Source organism: Cloeon dipterum, chromosome 3 (genome assembly GCF_949628265.1).
Source record: "Cloeon dipterum chromosome 3, ieCloDipt1.1, whole genome shotgun sequence".
In the NCBI taxonomy this organism is placed as follows: Eukaryota; Metazoa; Arthropoda; class Insecta; order Ephemeroptera; family Baetidae; genus Cloeon; species Cloeon dipterum.
In genome coordinates, this window is record NC_088788.1 from 2357442 (window position 1) to 2375400 (window position 17959).

The window sequence follows — 17959 nt, forward strand, 5'->3', positions numbered from 1 at the left end:
GCCGTTAGAGAACCTTTAAAATTTTTAGGGAAAAATCAAAATACCTAAAATAAAGTTAATATAAGTATATTTATGGGGGTCTAAATGAGAAAATGACCTTCGCCATATAAAAAAGGGAGTTTATTGGCGGAGTAGAATGGCTGCGTGTCGCTGACTCGGCCCTGGCTTTTCTTCTGGTTCGTCTTCTTCAGATCTTGTCAGCCTCTGGTTGGCGAATGAATGTCGCCGAATCTTCTCTCGCCTTTTATTTAAAATCTAACAATGAGTTGATTGTTGAAAATTAATGTTGAGCGCCGAGCCAATCACGGTGCCCCTACATATTCAATAATCATTTCAGAAAAAAACATATTTTTCGTTTAATAATTTCTATGATTTCTATTTATTTTCTTGTTTTATATTGTTCAGAAAAGGGAGTCAAGCTAGCTTGTCGTGCTGCAGACTTTTTTTGCAATCAAACAGAAGGATTTTGTTCTTCTATATCTACTTATTCAAACTTGAATTAGAGTATTCGACATTATTTCTTGGTATAGAACTAAAAATTAGTGTTCACACTCTGTCATAAAGTATAACAATAGTTGTGTCACTTTGAGAAATCGTGACGGTAGTCAATTCCAATTTGGTCAGCTCAGAGGACGTGATGCCTTGAGTAGAGGACAATGTTTCCGCGTCAAGGTTTGGTACCGCGGGGATTGTATCTGATGTAGAGAAGGCCGTGTTCGATTCGAAGAAGGTTGTATCAGACTCAGAGATGATCGTATTTTCATAATTGGTGTGCTCTAAAGCACTGCTGAAATCTGTAGCTTCAATTGTTTGAAAAATACCTCTGCAAATCAACATAATATTTAATATAGTTTGCTTCGTGTTTGCTAATTCACACGGAGTGCTGGATTTTTTGGTTGAGTGGTGTTCGTTTTGAAATCACTCGAACGTCGCGTTGGTTTACGCGTAAAAGATGCCGAACATTTCGAACCTCCACAACACTTCATGATTATGTAAGTATGTGCACATAGCTAAAGTGGATAATTATTAAGCTTGTTTGATTTTTGAGGAAATGTATATCCTGATTAAGAAATATCATGTTTATACAGTTTCATAAAGTACTTTTATTGATGGCCAAATTACGCAAGATCGATTTATTGAAGAGATTCAATTTTTACATGCAAAAAAATCAGGTAAACGAGCGAGTCCGGTTGCTAATTATTTTCTACATGGGAAAAGCACTTTAATTACACGACAGAATACAAACCACCAATTTAGCTAATTCTAAATTACATGAAAATTTTTTACTAGCCAGAAAATGATCAAGGAGAAATCTAAGCGGGACGACAAACATATAATATTCTGTGGCATAGAATAAGTGTTTCACTCGCCATTTGAGTCTTTTTTAGATACTTAGGTCTTTGAAGAATGAAAAATCGTGGAGAATTGCTTATCGACGAGTTAACCTTAAAGCGTCGGAGAATCCACAATCACGCAGGTGCTTTTTCAGCAATGCATCAGAACGTCGGCGTTTCTTTCGCTTAAGCTTCTTGTCGTCATGCTAGAAAAATAAAGTCTTTACATCGCCTGAAAATAAATTCCCTTCCCGCACCTTCAAATTGGGGTCTTCCATTTCAAGATTCTCCGGCAAGTTGAGCTTTTTGAAGATCAATTTTAGATCCTTGAGGTCAGATGCTTTTTTCTTGATTTTTTTTCTTAATTTTTTTGAATTTTCTGATTTTTCTGAACTGCTAAACTCCTTCATGCATTTCACCAACTGCAAACCAATTTCATCGCCTCGTTTAGAAAAAAAATAGATAAATTAATCGGTAGCTATACCATCCAGGTGCCATCGCAGCGATCTTCTCGATTGTCGTACCCCAGGACTTTCTGCAGCTCACCAATGCAAAGATAGTTCTGGGAAAATAGCTCCTCTATCAGCGCATTGTACTTTCTGTAAATTCTCTGCAAGTTTGCCTCGAACTCCTTTGGGAAAAAGATTGTCAACGAAAGATTTTTTCAGTTAGTTTTGAGCTCCATCCAATTGTTCACATATATCAGAGAACGTTTTGAATGTGGTTTATAAATTTACCTCCATGTTCAAGAAGGATGAATTCAAAGCCTCATTTAGCACCGTGATTCGCAAGGTCGCCGACAGACGTTCGAATCTTTTGCTTTCAGCAGGAAGCAGCTGAAGGATTTCGTACAGGTTTTCCAACTCGTCCTTGCGATTTTCCTTGAGCATCTGCTGGCATACCATCATCATCTCATCAATGCGCTCCAAGCAGGAAGCTTTCTCGATGAAGATTTCTTTCATCTTGCCAATGGATCTGCCAAATTAATTTTATTTCAATAGCATATTTGATTTTTTTTACAGCATTTATGGCTGAAATGATCTGTAACATATATTTCTGTTCTGTTCTGTATAGAATGATTTAGAAGTACCTCTCAGGAAGAAATGTTTTGCACCGCGTGACTTCTTCTTCCATCATCTGCACAACTTTTTCGATGAACTCAGCCGCGTTCAATCCTTGGAACCATTCACTTGTCTTTGATTCGTAAAGCTCTCCCAGTTTCTCAAAGAACGTCTCCAAGAGCTAGAAATTTAAAAGAAATTTTATAAGCGTTTATCTCATTTTATTTAGTTAGGAATTTACGTCATCTGCATTAACTTGCTCAAAGGATTGCACAATTTCATGCACGACTTTGGTCACTTCATTTTCTTCTTCTTCTTCTTCGATGGCATTCCACAGCAAGCTCGTGATTTCGAGACTTATTGGCTCCAGTACGTGTGTCTTCCACGCCAAATTTGCTGCGCATAACATATATTTCCGTAAATTTCAAACTAAATTTAAAAATACAAAATTTACTCATATCCTCAAGATTAGTTAATTTATTTTTGTAGCCGGTGTCGAGCATATATGAATCTTGAATACAGATTTTGATCTCTTGTATAATCCAATTGTTGTAATGTCTGCGCAAAACAAGAATAGAGAGGAATTAAAAATTGTGAATCTCAAATCCACAAAGGCACTGTGCTTACAAGAAGAGCATGTGGAGGTTGTTGCTGTCCACCTTGTAATCTCTCCAGGCAGCACAGTACTTTTCCAGCAGATTTTCGTGGGCCAGTTTCTGCTTAATCCTCTTCACGTGGTCAGTAATGATCGATTCGACCCTTGGGTGAAACTTTTCACCGAGCATATCGAATGCACCATTCTTGCTTAGATCAAATCCGGAGCTGTGAATTTTAATTAAGAGATATTTTAAAATTGATGCACAGAATCAAAACTTACCTAATTGCCTCTCTCCAGCTGGATAGATCTAGCTTTCTACGATTTTTCAATACTGAACGGGCAACACGCTCAACATTCTTCCAGCATTTTTCGGCATTAAAGTCTTTTTTCCTAGTCATGGTTTTTTATTTAATTAGAAATTTGAAACGAATAATCTCTCTAATTAAGTATGTTCAATTTACTCACCACATCAGGGTTAGATATGCGCTTTTTATTGTTTCCATGTTGGATTCCATTTCGTCCTGGAAATATTTACTTATTAAGAAAGGAGTAATCTATATTTTAAATTTAAATTAAATCACATGAATAGAAAAACTTTGATTCGATAGACTAAACAGCAGCAGTAGCAACGGCCCATTAAATTGCTACGGTAAATCCAGAGTAAGAATTTTTTATAGAAGACGATGACTAAGAAATAACCCGGGCCACGCGGAAAACCAAGTTAGCGACGCAGAGGCAGAGAGTGAGAGCGCGCAGCAACCCGACCCGACTGATGACCGACGAACTATTTGTATTTGTAAGTAAGAAGAAACGCCGAGAAGCCGCGATCTCGCCTCGATTCCTCCACTTCCGCTCCCTCCCCCTGCCAGACCGCTCCCGAATTTTGCTCCCTCAAAAAAAGATAAATGAAGCAAGAAAAGGTCCCTGGAAGGACAAGAATTGTCTGAACGAAATTTAAATGCATTAAAAAAATTTAAAATAACAGTTCCCTCATGAGATAATTATTAATCAACTTCCTACCTCTTTTTTAACAAATATTTTGTTTATTTTGAATTAAATTGTCAGGATAAGGCATTATTTTATGGATCAAAACAGCACTGCAGAACCCTCTAATAAAGATTATTTTGAAACTCAATTGGAAAAAAATGTAAGCATTTACGTAATGAACCTAGACACGTGATGCCCGTCCAGTTAGTGGAAAAAGGAGAGTAACAGCGGCGAGATTATTGCTGCTCTGACTTGGAATTCTTGGAAATCAACACCGACAAGAGCAAGCGATGCACGAATTTCTCAATCGCCGCGCCTGCACTCCTGCAGTGCATGGCGTATTTTTCTCCCCTTCTCTTTTCAATTAAAAAATGTCATAACAACAGGGGTGGAAAATGGACGGGTCGTTGACCTGGCCTGAATGCTCGCTCGCAGGTGTTCTCTCAACTGAATTTCTACGCGGCCGATTCAAAAAATTAATAATTGGTATTTTTCGATGCGAGAGAAGCTCTCCTTTAATCTAGGATTGGCTTTTTGAAGCATGAAAACGCTCGTTTGCATTCGAATTGTAGGTAAAATCGTTTATAAATTTACTAAAGCAACAAGTTTTTACTCAACAATCTGTCGCAACAGTTCGTTTAAATTACGAAATGAGCCTTTATTTTTATTCTTGTCGCAGTGACCAGCTTATTTTGACGTTTAAAATACAAAAAAGCATATATTCTTAAAAGCACCCTTGCGCGGTTTACGTGGTTGCTCCCAGATCAAATCCCCTTGCTCCCATTTTATGCTTTTTCTCCTCTTACGATGCCACCATACCACGCCGGAAATCTAAAATATGTTTTTACCCGGATGGAATGTGCCTCGCGCTCTCTGAATTTTACGAACACCCAATATGCTTGGTCTTTACAATCTGTTAACAATAGATTCAAAGACACCCCACCTGCCACCCTGGATGTCACAAGCAAACAATTGCAGGCATCTCGCCTATTGTGCTGCACTGGCTTGCAAAACATATTACGCGGCTCGATTTCTCCTCGTCTTCACGCCGCTCTGTAAAATGCTCAAAAACGCGTTTTGAACTTAACTTTTCCTCGCACGCAGTGACCAGATTATTAATTCACCGCTTAATTACTCTAGCCATTTTCTATTTTATCCATTAACAGAATTCTTACGCTTCTGCGTTCAAATTAAAAAATTGATTTATAACGGACGGCCAAAAAAGTGCCGGAAAACTATTTCAAGTTCAAATACACATGAAAAATGATCCCTCGCCGATTCCTTGTTTGAACTTAAGTGCATTTTGAAACTTAAAAATAGAATAATTACCACAGCGAACATTCTCGACACAAAGGCCCGGCCGTTCAGAAAATAACTCACAATCAGTGGAGAGGAGAGTAGCCGCGGCGAGAGATATGCTCGTTGCTTCGCCTGAAAAACAACACTGACAAGAAGGTGACAAGAGCGAGGCACGCACGATTTCCAGATTTCCACATTCGCCGCGCGCGCCCTCAGTGGGGGTTTTTCTCTCCCCTTCGTTTTCAATTGACACAACAACAGGGGCTGGAATCTGGAAAGACCTGGCCTGGATGCATGCATAGGTGCGTTCTCATAATTCGAATTCTTTTTTAATATATATTGAGCTATTTTTCGTCATGCGAGAGAAGCTCGAAGGAATTGTGAGCTGAACTTTTGTGGAAATAACGCTTGATTACATTCAAATGTCAGTAATCGCCTATAATTATATTCCAAACAAGAATATTTACTCAACAATCGTGTTAATTACACGCAATTTATGACAAAGTTTGACTCACAACAGTGGGCCTTTTCAGCTTGTCGCAACAGTTGCCAGCTTAACATATTACCGCATAATTACTCCAGTGTCATTTTATTTCTGTGCTTTTAACTTTCAGAAAAAAATATTGAAATAATGAGTACAATTACAAAATCGATTAATTTACGTTTGAAATATGTTTGAAAATTCAATCCACTTTATTCGAGAATTAAATTTTCATGCTGGAGATTAAGGAATAAACTTTTGAGATTCACTAAATGAAGAATTTCTGGGTGCGCAATAAATTTCATTGCTGATTTTCAAAATATATTGAGCTGATCAGTGAAAATACAAATTAAATATAAGGAAAAAATTCTTCTTGAATGAATATCGCCGACTGCGCAAACTGCTTCGCAAAAAGAGATTTGAACGCGTGGTGCGTTCACAGTTGAAAGGGGTATAATAATTGGAGCAGGGCTGGCTTGTTGGATTTTTTTAAAAGCAAATATATACTATCACTATCAGTATACTGATTAAAAAAAAACTTGTTTTGCGGTTGAATTTTCACAAAGCAATTTAATAGATGACCAATTTACACAAGATAAAAATATGAAGAGTTATTTATTGAAAAAATACAATTATTTATTTTCAAATTATTTTATTTCACCATCGTTCAGGAGTGTCTTTGTGTTAACGCCATATGGCATACAAAAAAACAAACAACTAGCTGCTATTAGACACAGCTATTTTTTATTATTTTGATGGCAAAAACAAAACAAAAACACCATTGCCAAACACAAAATTCATCACACACATAAAAGAAAACTGTCTTGAATCTAAATAATTCCCCAAAAAATGTTTATATTATTGTTTTCAACGATTGGAATAATTTGATCAAAATTCAATAGGGAAGTGGGCCACATAAAATTAGGTTAGCCCCATTTCCTCTTGGACCTATTACTAATCCGGCGTATTGCGTCAAGAAAATTTTAGTTGCGGTCATCAGCTGGTTGCGATAAAATATGTTGATGTCTGTGATCAATCCTGCAGGCAGCTTCTTGAAGTTCAAGCACCAGCTGTCGGTGCCATCGCCATTGTCGAAAGTCGGCCCAATTAAAACCCACATGCCAGCACCGTTTTCTGTAACATTCGTTCCAGCTCCCAATTGATAAACGAAAATAATAATGTAACAGTCTTTTTACCTTTCTCCTTCCAGATTTGAATAAAAGCGTCGAAATCGGCTACGCTTTCGAAGATGGCGAGGTGGCTGCCAAGAGCACAACAGAAGTCTGCTTCGGCTTGAGCGTCGGGCTGAAATTAGAAAAATATATACCATTATTTTGATACATTTATTTACTGTTACAATTACTATAACTGCTGCTATATATTTCATAAAGTATTTTTTGCCTGTCGAGCTTGTCATGACAACTCCCCTTGAAGCTGGAATAAAATAAGTTTTAGATCTTCTCTCAAATTTGAAGGGTGAGCGGAATTTAGATACTATGTACTATATTTTTAATACAGAATAATCACGATAAATCCTATTTTATAAGATATTCAGTAAAACAAAATGAATATGTGTGACTAAAGCGGTTATTAATATAATTGGGGAATTCTCCTTTTTTAAAATTTCCATTAGAAATAAAATATAATAAAAATTATATAATTGTTTCTATCAATCTCTATAGATTTATGGCTTATGAGTGGAAAGTAAATTGATTGTTCATTACATGATCCCGTGTTTTTAATTTCATCAATGTTTGCTTGCTGCAAGAACAACATTAGTAATTCTTGCTAAAAATTAGTTTAAAATTTGCAATATTACATTTGGTACACAACTTGCTGCTGGAAACAAAGGACACACTCTATCGCCGGTTTTAATTCCCCCTGTAGCAGTTACTGAAACCTGGCGAGTAACAAGAAAAATATATTTATTTGTAAGAAGATAATAGTTTTAAAAAGGTCACAGTGGCGTCTCCTTTGTTAGCTGTGACGAGTCCGATTGTTAGGTCTGGAGCATTTTTCTTGCCACACCCGAACACCTGGGCCGTCGTGTTGCATTCGTCAGTGGACTCTGCAAAAGATTTTGCACTTCGCAATTATGTTAATGGCATAGAAAAGATTACGAATGGAAGCGCAGGAATCAAAATTTCCAAAGCCATTCTGCATGGCTTGCGGGTCGTCGGCCGTCAAGTCCTCTAAGTTGCGCAAAATTTGATCCGCCACCAGTGACCCGGTTTTTATCTTATGCATAATATTTTATGTTTTAATTTGATTTTTAAAAGTGAACTCAAGAGATATATTTACCACGTTTCCTTTTTTCCCGCAACACCTTAGATAACACTGCGAAGCAAAAATTTTCAATTTTTAAAATTACTCCAATTATTTCCGTGGCCGCACTTTGAGATTTCGTCTTTGGTTGACGACGTCGCCGCTTGGATTCATAATTATATCAATCACTTCACTGTCTGTCACACCCCAAATTTCCTTGCATGTGCGTTCAATTTGCATTGATTTTGTGCCCGGCTGCAAGGCCTGAAAGACACAAAACACTCGTTGGAGTGGAAAAAAATAGAAAATATCACCTCGCAAAGAAACGGTTTTTGCTCGGTACAAGAGTCAGCGCCCAAATAAGTCTCACTCAAAGTCGAATTTGACAAATTAATGAAAATGCACTGATCAGCACTCTCCAAGGGCATTTTCCCGTTTTTCCAGTTGGCTATTTCTTCCTTGTTTAATTTTTCATTCTCTGAACACCAGAAGTGAGAGCCTGGACAGCCGCGGTTGGTGCCAGATGTCCAAAACTCCCTTCCACATTGATCAGGGTAGACTGATAAGAGTTTATAAAGTTTGCAGTTGATAATGGTTTGAAATATCACGTTCTACCTGCTCTGGGATATTTCGCAACCATATTTGTAAGACAATTCAATTCCTCAAGAGCCTCAATCGAGGCCAATTTCATTCCAATGGAGCAGCAATATTTCCACGCGCCCAACCAGTCCAGCTATATGAACAACATACATTTGTAAACAGAAAATTTGAATTTAAACTATGTATAATCACAGTTGCAGCCGAAAACAGATAATCTTTGCCACAACCGGCATTCCACTGGCCGTGAACAAATAAATCTGTAAGAAAATGCTCAATTTAATTTTTACTTAACTAATAAGGCACAAATCACTAACCATTTAATGTTCCGTTTGTGAAAATCAATTCCTAAGAATTTTAGATATTGTTACGAAATAAGATCTTTAGGTAAAAACAGTAGAACTTGCATTTTTACTACACTCCATCGAACAGTTGGGCTTGTTGCAATTTGACGCCATCAACGCGTCTCCCTGAAAACCATCCAACAATTTTATGTTAGCTCTCAACACTCACACGGACATAAAACATTCATATCACCTGGCAAGCGATGACGTATTTATGGCTGCAGTTCCGGTCTGACAAAAGTATTCCACTCGCATTTTTGGTCACTTGCAAATGCAGGCAATTCTCATCGGGCTGGGCGTTGTCCGGTTGCCCCGGAGCCCAGGAAAGCGAGTCGGGAATGTTCACGGCTCCTGGGCACCAGGCCCACCTTCCCCAGGTGCCCATCGCGCGTCCCACCGTCCAATAATTCCAGTTTAGCGTCCAGTTCGCTTTATTGGTGTTGCTTAAACACTCAAAGTCGGACGCCGAGCTAAACCATATGGGACGCATGCCTAAACTGCAACAGAAGTCCCAACTCTGCTGCCAGGTGCCCTTTGAGGATTTATAAATGATTAAATATTTTTGATAAATTACTTTTAATACTAACAAGCTTGCTAGAGAAAAGGTATAATTTGTCGCAGGTACGTGTCCACTTCCCATACTTTTCTCCATCTGAATATATTTTCAATATAGATTGCAAAAAAACTAAAATAAGAATTTTAATTGATTTTACAATAGCTCCCAAATGATATTCGTTATTCCGTTTATTAATATTTGCCTCTGGGAGTAGTCATTGTAAATTCAATTAAAAATAAATTCTTCACAGATGGATTTTTTTAGAAGTTAAAATTAATTTTCTGTATTTAATTTTTTACCCTTAATGATTCTATTTGCATCGAACAATGTGCTCTATTCATTCGAATATAAATAAAATAAATGCGTTAAATATAATAAGAAACATACGTCTTTGTTGCACTTAAGAGGAAGGCAAGAGTCTTGAAAATCATCTTTTGGCTAATTTTTTAATTTTTAATTATATTAATTTTATAAATTATAAAAATAGTCTTTACCTCGCATAAAAAAGGAAACAATGAATTATAATCTGATGTTTTCAAGACGGCAGCCCCGTTAAGCATGGACGTCGTGAGTCCTTTTTGAACTATTTCCAAACTGTTAATTTTCTGCATTATCGTGGGAAGGATGATTTCTCTTTTCGGGTTGCACCAGGCGAAACTCAAATTGTAATTTTGGCAAGACATGTTGCCTTCGTTCGAGCCAATCGTCCAGACGGCAGAATCGGTGCCAACATCTTTAAAGCGTTAAGACAAAATTAAAAAGAATAGAATTAAAACACACCCGTAAGCAATTTTTGAAGAAGACTCATTTTCAGGGCGTCTTGCAAAGAAATTAAATTCAATTTGCGCAAGAAGCAGTTCTTTGCCGCGTCAATTTGGGTCGCTGCTGCAGATGAAAACAGAAACGTCGTTCCATTTCTAACAATTAGCTTGCCTGATTTAAAAGCGCAAAAAATTTAGGGCACCTTCAACGCCATAGATTTGCTCTTACTCGTGCTTGTGCTCACCACTGTTGATGCACCCTGCTTAAAATTATTGCAAACACAAGTTAAATTTGTGGATATATACATATAACGTTTTATTATGGAAGTGCTATTTCAATTAAACGCTTATTTGAATTTTTTTAAAGATTTGAAACCTGGTTCGCGATGAAAGTGAAGTTTGCGCACCGAGACTGTTCACAAGCAAACTAAAAACCATTTAATTTTATATTGAAAAATCATCTCTGCTAATAAATTTAAGCCTGCATTTATTGGTTTAGCTGTCGTAGTTGTTGATGTTGTCGTGGTAGAGGTCGTGGTGGTGGTTTTGGCTGTGGTTTGGGCTGCGGTTGTGGTAATGGTTGTGGTGGTGACCAAATTTGTCACTGTCGCAGCTGTGGTCAGTGTTGTTGTTGCTTCTGCTAATGGTGAAGTGCTTGTAGGATATTCCGTGGTTGATTCTGCTTTCGTCTGAGCTGTTGAATACGTCAAAAATGTTCGTGGTTCACAAATTTAGTTGACGTACAAGGTGTATTTTCCGCAATAAATTTAGTTGTGTCACTTTGAGAAATTGTGACGGTAGTCAATTCCAATTTGGTCAGCTCAGAGGACAGGATGCCTTGATCAGAGGAAAATGTTTCCGCGTCAAGGGAGGTTTGGTTTGGTACCGCGGGGATTGTATCTGATTTAGAGAAGGCCGTAATCGATTCGAAGAGGGTTGTACCAAAATCAGAGATGATCGTATTTTCATAATTGGTGTGCTCTAAAGCACTGCTGAAATCTGTTGCTTCAGTTATTGTTTGAAAAATACCTCTGAAAATCAAAACAATATTAAATAGTTTGCTTCGTGTTGCTAATTCACACGGTATGTATTCATACGCAGAGCTGGATGTTTCAAGGTGAGTGGTGTTCGTTTTCAAATCACTCGAACGTCGCGTTGGTTTACGCGTAAAAGATGCCGAACATTTCGAACCTCCACAACACTTGATTATATAAGTACGTCTCGATGAGTGCTTCAGGTTTTCTAAACATTATACCAGTTTGTCAAAACCAAAATCCTTTTACAGAAAAAAACCCGACCTTTTGGACGTAAACGTTTTCTATGTTGAGGATTTCTACCGCCGCAAAGACCGATCTAAATTTTTAAAATTGTCTATAGTTAACAAACAGACCACGTCCTAACATATTTGCATACATGCGCATTTTATCCATAAATTATTTGTGCAAACCAAAAGGCTCACCTGATAGTTCAGAATTATTAGCACTGATATGATGGTTGAAAGCACAAAAACCCTCATTTTGGCTTCTATGTTGTAAAAGAGATGTTGTTAAAACAGAGCCAGTTTTCAGCATGAAGTGTGAAGCTAAGAACTTCCTGCGCTATATGTGTGACGAACTCTATTGATGTCACAGTGTTTTTCCCAATATTGTGGAACCAAAAAATGGTCGTTGGAAAGTTCCAATTAAAAAAGTCAGTATATGCATACATACAAAATAATATTATTTTGTTGCAACATTTAATTGGAAGCGTCAATTTATCCAGTATACTTTTCCCTAAAAATTGATTCAACGGCAATATATTAAGCGATCGGCTTTATTTTGAAAATCAAATATAATACAAATAATATACAGAAGTTATTTTGCCTCATATATTGTTGCGAATGACTGCAACACAGAGAAACCAGATAATGTTATTAGTGCCCTCCGACCCCCTAACTTACAGCTGGCAGAACTGGGAGGCCTCCTGACGTGCCAAGCAGAGCTCGCTGCCGCGGCGGCTGTCTCTCTTGCGCGTCGGTGCGGCGGCCGCCTCTCACTCTCGTTCGTCTTTCGTATTTAATATTGCTACTTCTCTTTTAATTCCTTCGGCGGCCCGTGGGCCCAAGCAAGTTCAGTAGGACTAAGTTTCTCACTAACAAGTTGTAATATCCCGAGCAGATCTTGATTATTCAACGTCGGGAGCCACGCGAGGCCACGAGCCGAGAATAAGCAGGATGTGCAGCGGTTGTGAATTAATATTGAAATATTGAACTCAAGACAGAAAATGGCTACTCCTTAATGAGCCCTTAAATAATAATAATAATTGAATATTCAGTTCGGTTTATAGCTCCTTTAATAATGCTGCTAGTTCGTCAGTAGGACAAGAGAGAATTAACACACAAGAATTTAAGATTTTAGAAAATTGGTTGAGCTTGGTTTATTGGTTCTAAATGGCTCTAACAGGAAAGAAAGACTTGCGATCGCGAAAATTGGCCGTAATTTAAGTTACTGAGGTTGAATTTAACGCGGGCGAGACTTAGACAAATAAAAGGATAATTCTTACTGTAACTGGCAAGGCAAAAAGGGCCGCAAACTGGCGGAAGGCAGGAGAGAGATGCTGCTCGGCAGAGGTCAGGAAACCGTCTCCGATCCGAGCCGGCGAGAGTCGCCTCGAAAGCTCGGAGGGGTGGATGTGACACCACTTGGGGTGTCACGTGCCCGCCAGTGATTGGAGGGATACAGTTTGGGGGGCGCAACAGCTACTTTAAGTTGAACAGTGCTCGCTTCTCGTTTAAGGAAAAATAAAGAGAGGCCAATTTATACATATAAGACGGTGTGGCTCTTGGGTGACGGCCGTGGCGGCCGGCGGCCGCGCGTGTTGGGGCGGAAGAAAGCCAGGATGAATGAGGCTGAGCAATGTCACGACATATATATAAAACAAGATCGATGCCCATTGCTGCATTTTCCAGCTTCTTTTATGGTTCCGTCGTTTATTCAAAATGTTCAAGTGGCAGAGCCAGGCGTTCCTCTAATCCTCAATTTTAGTTATGTCAAAGTGCAAAAGATTCTGTTTATTTTGTTTCGTGAACCGTGAATGTAAATAAAGTCTTCTTACAATTAGTACAAAAAATGAAAATTAACCTGATTATTTTTTAATTTTGAATACTGAAGAGACTTTCCATATCGGTGGCAGGTCAATCAATGAAAATTAATTAAAAATAAGGAAACAATTCATTCCGGAACGCGCGGTGCACAGAGCTAAAGTGGATAATTGTTAAGCTTGTTTGATTTTTGAGGAAATTTATATCCTGATTAGAAATATCATGTTTATACAGTTTCATGAAGTACTTTTATTGATGGCCAAATTACGCAAGGAAAATTTTGAGATCGATTTATTGAAGAGATTCAATTTTTACATGCAAGGAAATCAGGTAAACCAGCGAGTGCGCGCGGTTGCTAATTATTTTTTACATGGGAAAAGGACTTTGATTACACGACAGAATACAAACCAGCAATTACTAGAAAATTTTATACTAGCCAGAAAATGATAAAGGAGAAATCTAAGCGGGACGACAAACATATAATATTCTGTGGCATAGAATAAGTGTTTCACTCGCCATTTGAGTCTTTTTTAGATACTTAGGTCCTTTGAAGAATGAATAATCGTGGAGAATTGCTTATCGAGTGAACTTTAAAGCGTCGGTGAATCCACAATCACGCAGGTGATTTTTCTAGCAATGAATCAGAACGTCGGCGTTTCTTTCACTTACGCTTCTTGTCCTTATGCTGGATCATGTGCTAGAAAAAAAGTCTTTACATCGCCTGAAAATAAATTCCCTTGCCCCGCACCTTCAAATTGGGGTCTTCCATTTCAAGATTCTCCGGCAAGTTGAGCTTTTTGAAGATCAATTTTAGATTCGGAAGCAAATCCTTGAGGTCAGATTCTTTCAAATCAGATTCTGCAACTGAATTTTCTGAACTACTCAACTCCTTCATGCATTTCACCAACTGCAAACCAATTTGATCGCCTTGTTTAGTAAAAAAAAGAAAAATTAATTGGTAGCTGTACCATCCTGGTGCCGTCGCAGCGATCTTCTCCTTTGTTGTACCCCAGGACTTTCTGCAGCTCAAAAATGCAAAGAGAGTTCTGGGAAAATGGCTCCTCTATCAGCGCATTGTACTTTCTGTAAATGCTCTGCAAGTTTGCCTCGAACTCCTTTGGGAAAAAGATTTATTGAATTAACATAATGTGTAGGTGTGGCGCTGCGTGAATCAGTTATTTTTATAAAACTCTTTTTTAATTCGTATATAAAACCAACAATGCTGCTGATGCTAAAAATTCTCAAACTTAAATTTTAATGTGAACTTTATTTGATATAAAAAAACAAATGATTTATTATAGTTTAAAGAATGTTATAATAATAAAGTTGTTTTCAGAAAAAAATCTATTTTTTACATTTCGTCCCAATCAACTTTCGTGATTTAATTCAGGGACAAGTATATCGAACAATTAAAATGACATTTTTGATTACTAAAATCTTGTTAACGAAAGTTAGTTTTGAGCTCCATCCAATTGTTCGCATACATCAGAGAACGTTTTGAATGTGGTTTATAAATTTACCTCCATGTTCAAGAAGGATGAATTCAAAGCCTCATTTAGCACCGTGATTCGCAAGATCGCCAACAGACGTTCGAATCTTTTGCTTTCAGTAGGAAGCAGCTGAAGGATTGTGTACAGGTTTTCCAACTCGTCCTTACGATTTTGCTTGAGCATCTGCTGGCATTCCATCATCATCTCATCAATGCGCTCCAAGCAGCTAGCTTTCTCGATGAAGATTTCTTTCATCTTGCCAATGGATCTGCCAAATTAATTTTATTTTAATAGCATGAAATGATCTGTAACATATTTCTGATAATTAATAGAGATGAATTTACATGAAATAAAAATTGGAATTTGGATGTTGGTGCTATATAGTCTTTTGCGTTCTCAAGATATTGATTCATATTGAATTATTTGGACCGTAAAACTTATATATATTTAAAAAATATGCAAATTTTAACGATTTCTGTTCTGTTCTGTATAGAATGATTTAGAAGTACCTCTCAGGGAGAAGTGTTTTGCACCGCGTGACTTCTTTTTCAATCATCTGCACAACTTTTTCGATGAACTCAGCCGCGTTCAATCCTTGGAACCATTCACTTGTCTTTGATTCGTAAAGCTCTCCCAGTTTCTCAAAGAACGTCTCCAAGAGCTAGAAATTTAAAAGAAATTTTATAAGCGTTTATCTCATTTTATTTAGTTAGGAATTTACGTCATCTGCATCAACTTGCTCAAAGGATTGCACAATTTCATGCACGACTTTCGCCACTTCATTTTCTTCTTCTTCGATAGCATTCCACAGCAAGCTCGTGATTTCGATGCATATTGGCTCCAGCACGTGTTTCTTCCACGCCAAATTTGCTGCGCATAACATATATTTCCGTAAATTTCAAACTAAATTTAAAAATACAAAATTTACTCATTTCCTCAAGATTAGTTAATTTGTTTTTGACGTCGGTCTCGTTGATGAGTGAAAATTGAAAACAGATTTTGCTCTCTTGTAAAATCCAATTGTTGTAATGTCTGCGCAAAACAAGAATAGAGGAATTAAAAAATGCGAATCTCAAATCCACAAAAGCACTGTGCTTACAAGAAGAGCATCTGGAAGTTGTTGCTGTCCACCTTGTAATCTCTCCAGGCAGCACAGTAATTTTCCAGCAGATTTTCGTGGGACAGTTTCTGCTTAACCCCCTTCACGTGGTCAGTAATGATCGATTCGATCATTGGGTGAAACTTTTCACCGAATCTTTGGAATACACCATTCATGCTTAGATCAAATACGGAGCTGTGAATTTTAATTCAGAGATATTTTAAAATTTAAACACAGAATCAAAACTTACCGTATTGCCTCTCTCCAGCTGGATAGACCATGCTTTGTACGATCCTTCAATACTGAACGGGCAACACGCTCAACATTTTTCCAGCATTCATCGACATTAAAGTCTTTTTCACTATAGTCATGGTTTTTTATTTAATTAGAAATTTGAAACGAATAATCTCTAATTATATATGTTCAATTTACTCACCACATCAGGGTTAGATATGCGCTTTTTATTGTTTCCATGTTGGATTCCATTTCGTTCTGCAAATATTTACTTATTAGGAAGGAGTAATCTATATTTTAAATTATCTCCCTAATAGCAATTATTATTGATCAATCAGATGAATAGAAAAACTTCAATTCAATAAACTAAACAGCAGCAGTAGCAACGGCCCATTAAATTGCTACGGTAAATCCAGAGTAAGAATTTTTTATAGAAGACGAGGACTAAGAAATAACCCGGGCCACGCGGAAAACCAAGTTAGCGACGCAGAGGCAGAGAGTGAGAGCGCGCAGCAACCCGACCCGACTGATGACCGACGAACTATTTGTATTTGTAAGTAAGAAGAAACGCCGAGAAGCCGCGATCTCGCCTCGATTCCTCCACTTCCGCTCCCTCCCCCTGCCAGACCGCTCCCAAATTTTGCTGCAACCCTGTGCCTAAAAAAATATATATGAAGCAAGAAAAGGTCCCTGGAAGGACAAGAATTGTCTGAACGAAATTTAAATGCAATAAAAAAATTTAAAAGAACAGTTCCCTCATGAAATAATTATTAGTCAACTTCCCACCTCTCTTTTAACAACTATTATGTTCATTTTGAATTAAATTGTCAGGATAAGGCATTATTTTATGGATTAAAAGAACCCTAATAAAGATTAATATCATAACAACAGGGGTGGAAAATGGACGGGTCGTTGACCTGGTCTGGATGCTCGCTCGCAGGTTTTCTCTCAATTGAATTTCTGCGCGGCAGATTCAAAAAATAAATAATTGTTATTTTTCGATGCGAGAGAAGCTCTCCTTTAATCTAGGGAACTGTTGTTGGCTTTTTGAAGCATGAAAATGCTCGTTTGCATTCAATTGTAGGTAAAATCGTTTAAAAATTTATTAAAGCATCCAGTTTTTACTCAACAATCTGTCGCAACAGTTCGTTTAAAATAGGAAATGAGCCTTTATTTTTATTCTTGTCGCAGTGACCAGCTTATTTTGCCGCTTAGAATACAAAAACGCTTATTCTTAAAACCACCCTTGCGCGGTTTACGTGGTTGCTCCCAGATCAAATCCCCTTGCTCCTATTTTATGCTTTTTCTCCTCTTACCCATGCCACCACGCACCACGCCGAAAAGTCCTGCACTTTTATACAATCTAAAATATGTTTTTACCCGAATGGAATGTGCCTGAAGCGAATATTACGAACACGCAATATGCTTGGTCTTTACAATCTGCTAACAATAGATTCAAAGACACCCCACTTGCCACCCTGGATGTCACAAGCAAACAATTGCAGGCATCTCGCCTATTGTGCTGCACTGGCTTGCAAAACATATTACGCGGCTCGATTTCTCCTCGTCTTCACGCCGCTCTGTAAAATGCTCAAAAACGCGTTTTGAACTTAACTTTTCCTCGCACGCAGTGACCAGATTATTAATTCACCGCTTAATTACTCTAGCCATTTTCTATTTTATCCATTAACATAATTCTTGCGCTTCTGCGTTCAAATTAAAAAATTGATTAAATCGAACATGACGGCCTAAAAACTATTTCAAGTTCAAAGAG

General features: G+C 37.7%; 2 protein-coding genes and 2 long non-coding RNA genes across 4 annotated transcripts; all 4 read right to left on the minus strand.

Moving 5' to 3' along the window:
* Window positions 1-546: 546 nt before the first annotated feature.
* Window positions 547-3496, minus strand: LOC135940878 (cullin-2-like). The gene is made up of 10 exons (XM_065485974.1): window positions 3459-3496; window positions 3023-3217; window positions 2850-2953; window positions 2637-2791; window positions 2425-2576; window positions 2072-2309; window positions 1819-1965; window positions 1592-1756; window positions 1446-1540; window positions 547-823 (listed from the first exon to the last, which is right to left on the minus strand). The coding sequence occupies exons 1-10, from the start codon at window positions 3494-3496 to the stop codon at window positions 547-549; spliced, it is 1566 nt and encodes a 521-aa protein (XP_065342046.1).
* A 2910-nt stretch (window positions 3497-6406) lies between these two features.
* LOC135939960 (uncharacterized) lies at window positions 6407-8283 on the minus strand. The gene is made up of 9 exons (XM_065484588.1): window positions 8155-8283; window positions 8062-8097; window positions 7881-7998; window positions 7722-7828; window positions 7580-7660; window positions 7485-7521; window positions 7124-7194; window positions 6957-7065; window positions 6407-6894 (listed from the first exon to the last, which is right to left on the minus strand). The coding sequence occupies exons 1-9, from the start codon at window positions 8263-8265 to the stop codon at window positions 6656-6658; spliced, it is 909 nt and encodes a 302-aa protein (XP_065340660.1). The 5' UTR covers window positions 8266-8283; the 3' UTR covers window positions 6407-6655.
* A 61-nt stretch (window positions 8284-8344) lies between these two features.
* LOC135939962 (uncharacterized) lies at window positions 8345-8878 on the minus strand. The gene is made up of 3 exons (XR_010574801.1): window positions 8818-8878; window positions 8641-8758; window positions 8345-8584 (listed from the first exon to the last, which is right to left on the minus strand). It is a non-coding gene; the product is annotated as an uncharacterized LOC135939962 (long non-coding RNA).
* Window positions 8879-9183: 305 nt separating this feature from the next.
* On the minus strand, window positions 9184-10235 carry LOC135939961 (uncharacterized). Its single transcript, XR_010574800.1, has 5 exons — window positions 10017-10235; window positions 9910-9960; window positions 9822-9855; window positions 9554-9618; window positions 9184-9498 (listed from the first exon to the last, which is right to left on the minus strand). It is a non-coding gene; the product is annotated as an uncharacterized LOC135939961 (long non-coding RNA).
* Between the last annotated feature and the right edge of the window lie 7724 nt (window positions 10236-17959).

Coding starts and splice junctions, on each gene's coding strand:
- LOC135939960 (XM_065484588.1), bottom strand. CDS start 8,265: ATGCAAATTGAACGCACATGCAAGGAAATTTGGGGTGTGACAGACAGT. Junction 8,098..8,154: donor ACCAAAGACGAAATCTCAAA/GTGCGGCCACGG, acceptor TTTGCTTCGCAG/TGTTATCTAAGGTGTTGCGG. Junction 6,895..6,956: donor TCAAATCTGGAAGGAGAAAG/GTAAAAAGACTG, acceptor CGAATGTTACAG/AAAACGGTGCTGGCATGTGG.
- LOC135940878 (XM_065485974.1), bottom strand. CDS start 3,496: ATGGAAACAATAAAAAGCGCATATCTAACCCTGATGTG. Junction 2,792..2,849: donor AACTAATCTTGAGGATATGA/GTAAATTTTGTA, acceptor TGTTATGCGCAG/CAAATTTGGCGTGGAAGACA. Junction 1,966..2,071: donor CATCCTTCTTGAACATGGAG/GTAAATTTATAA, acceptor TTTTTCCCAAAG/GAGTTCGAGGCAAACTTGCA.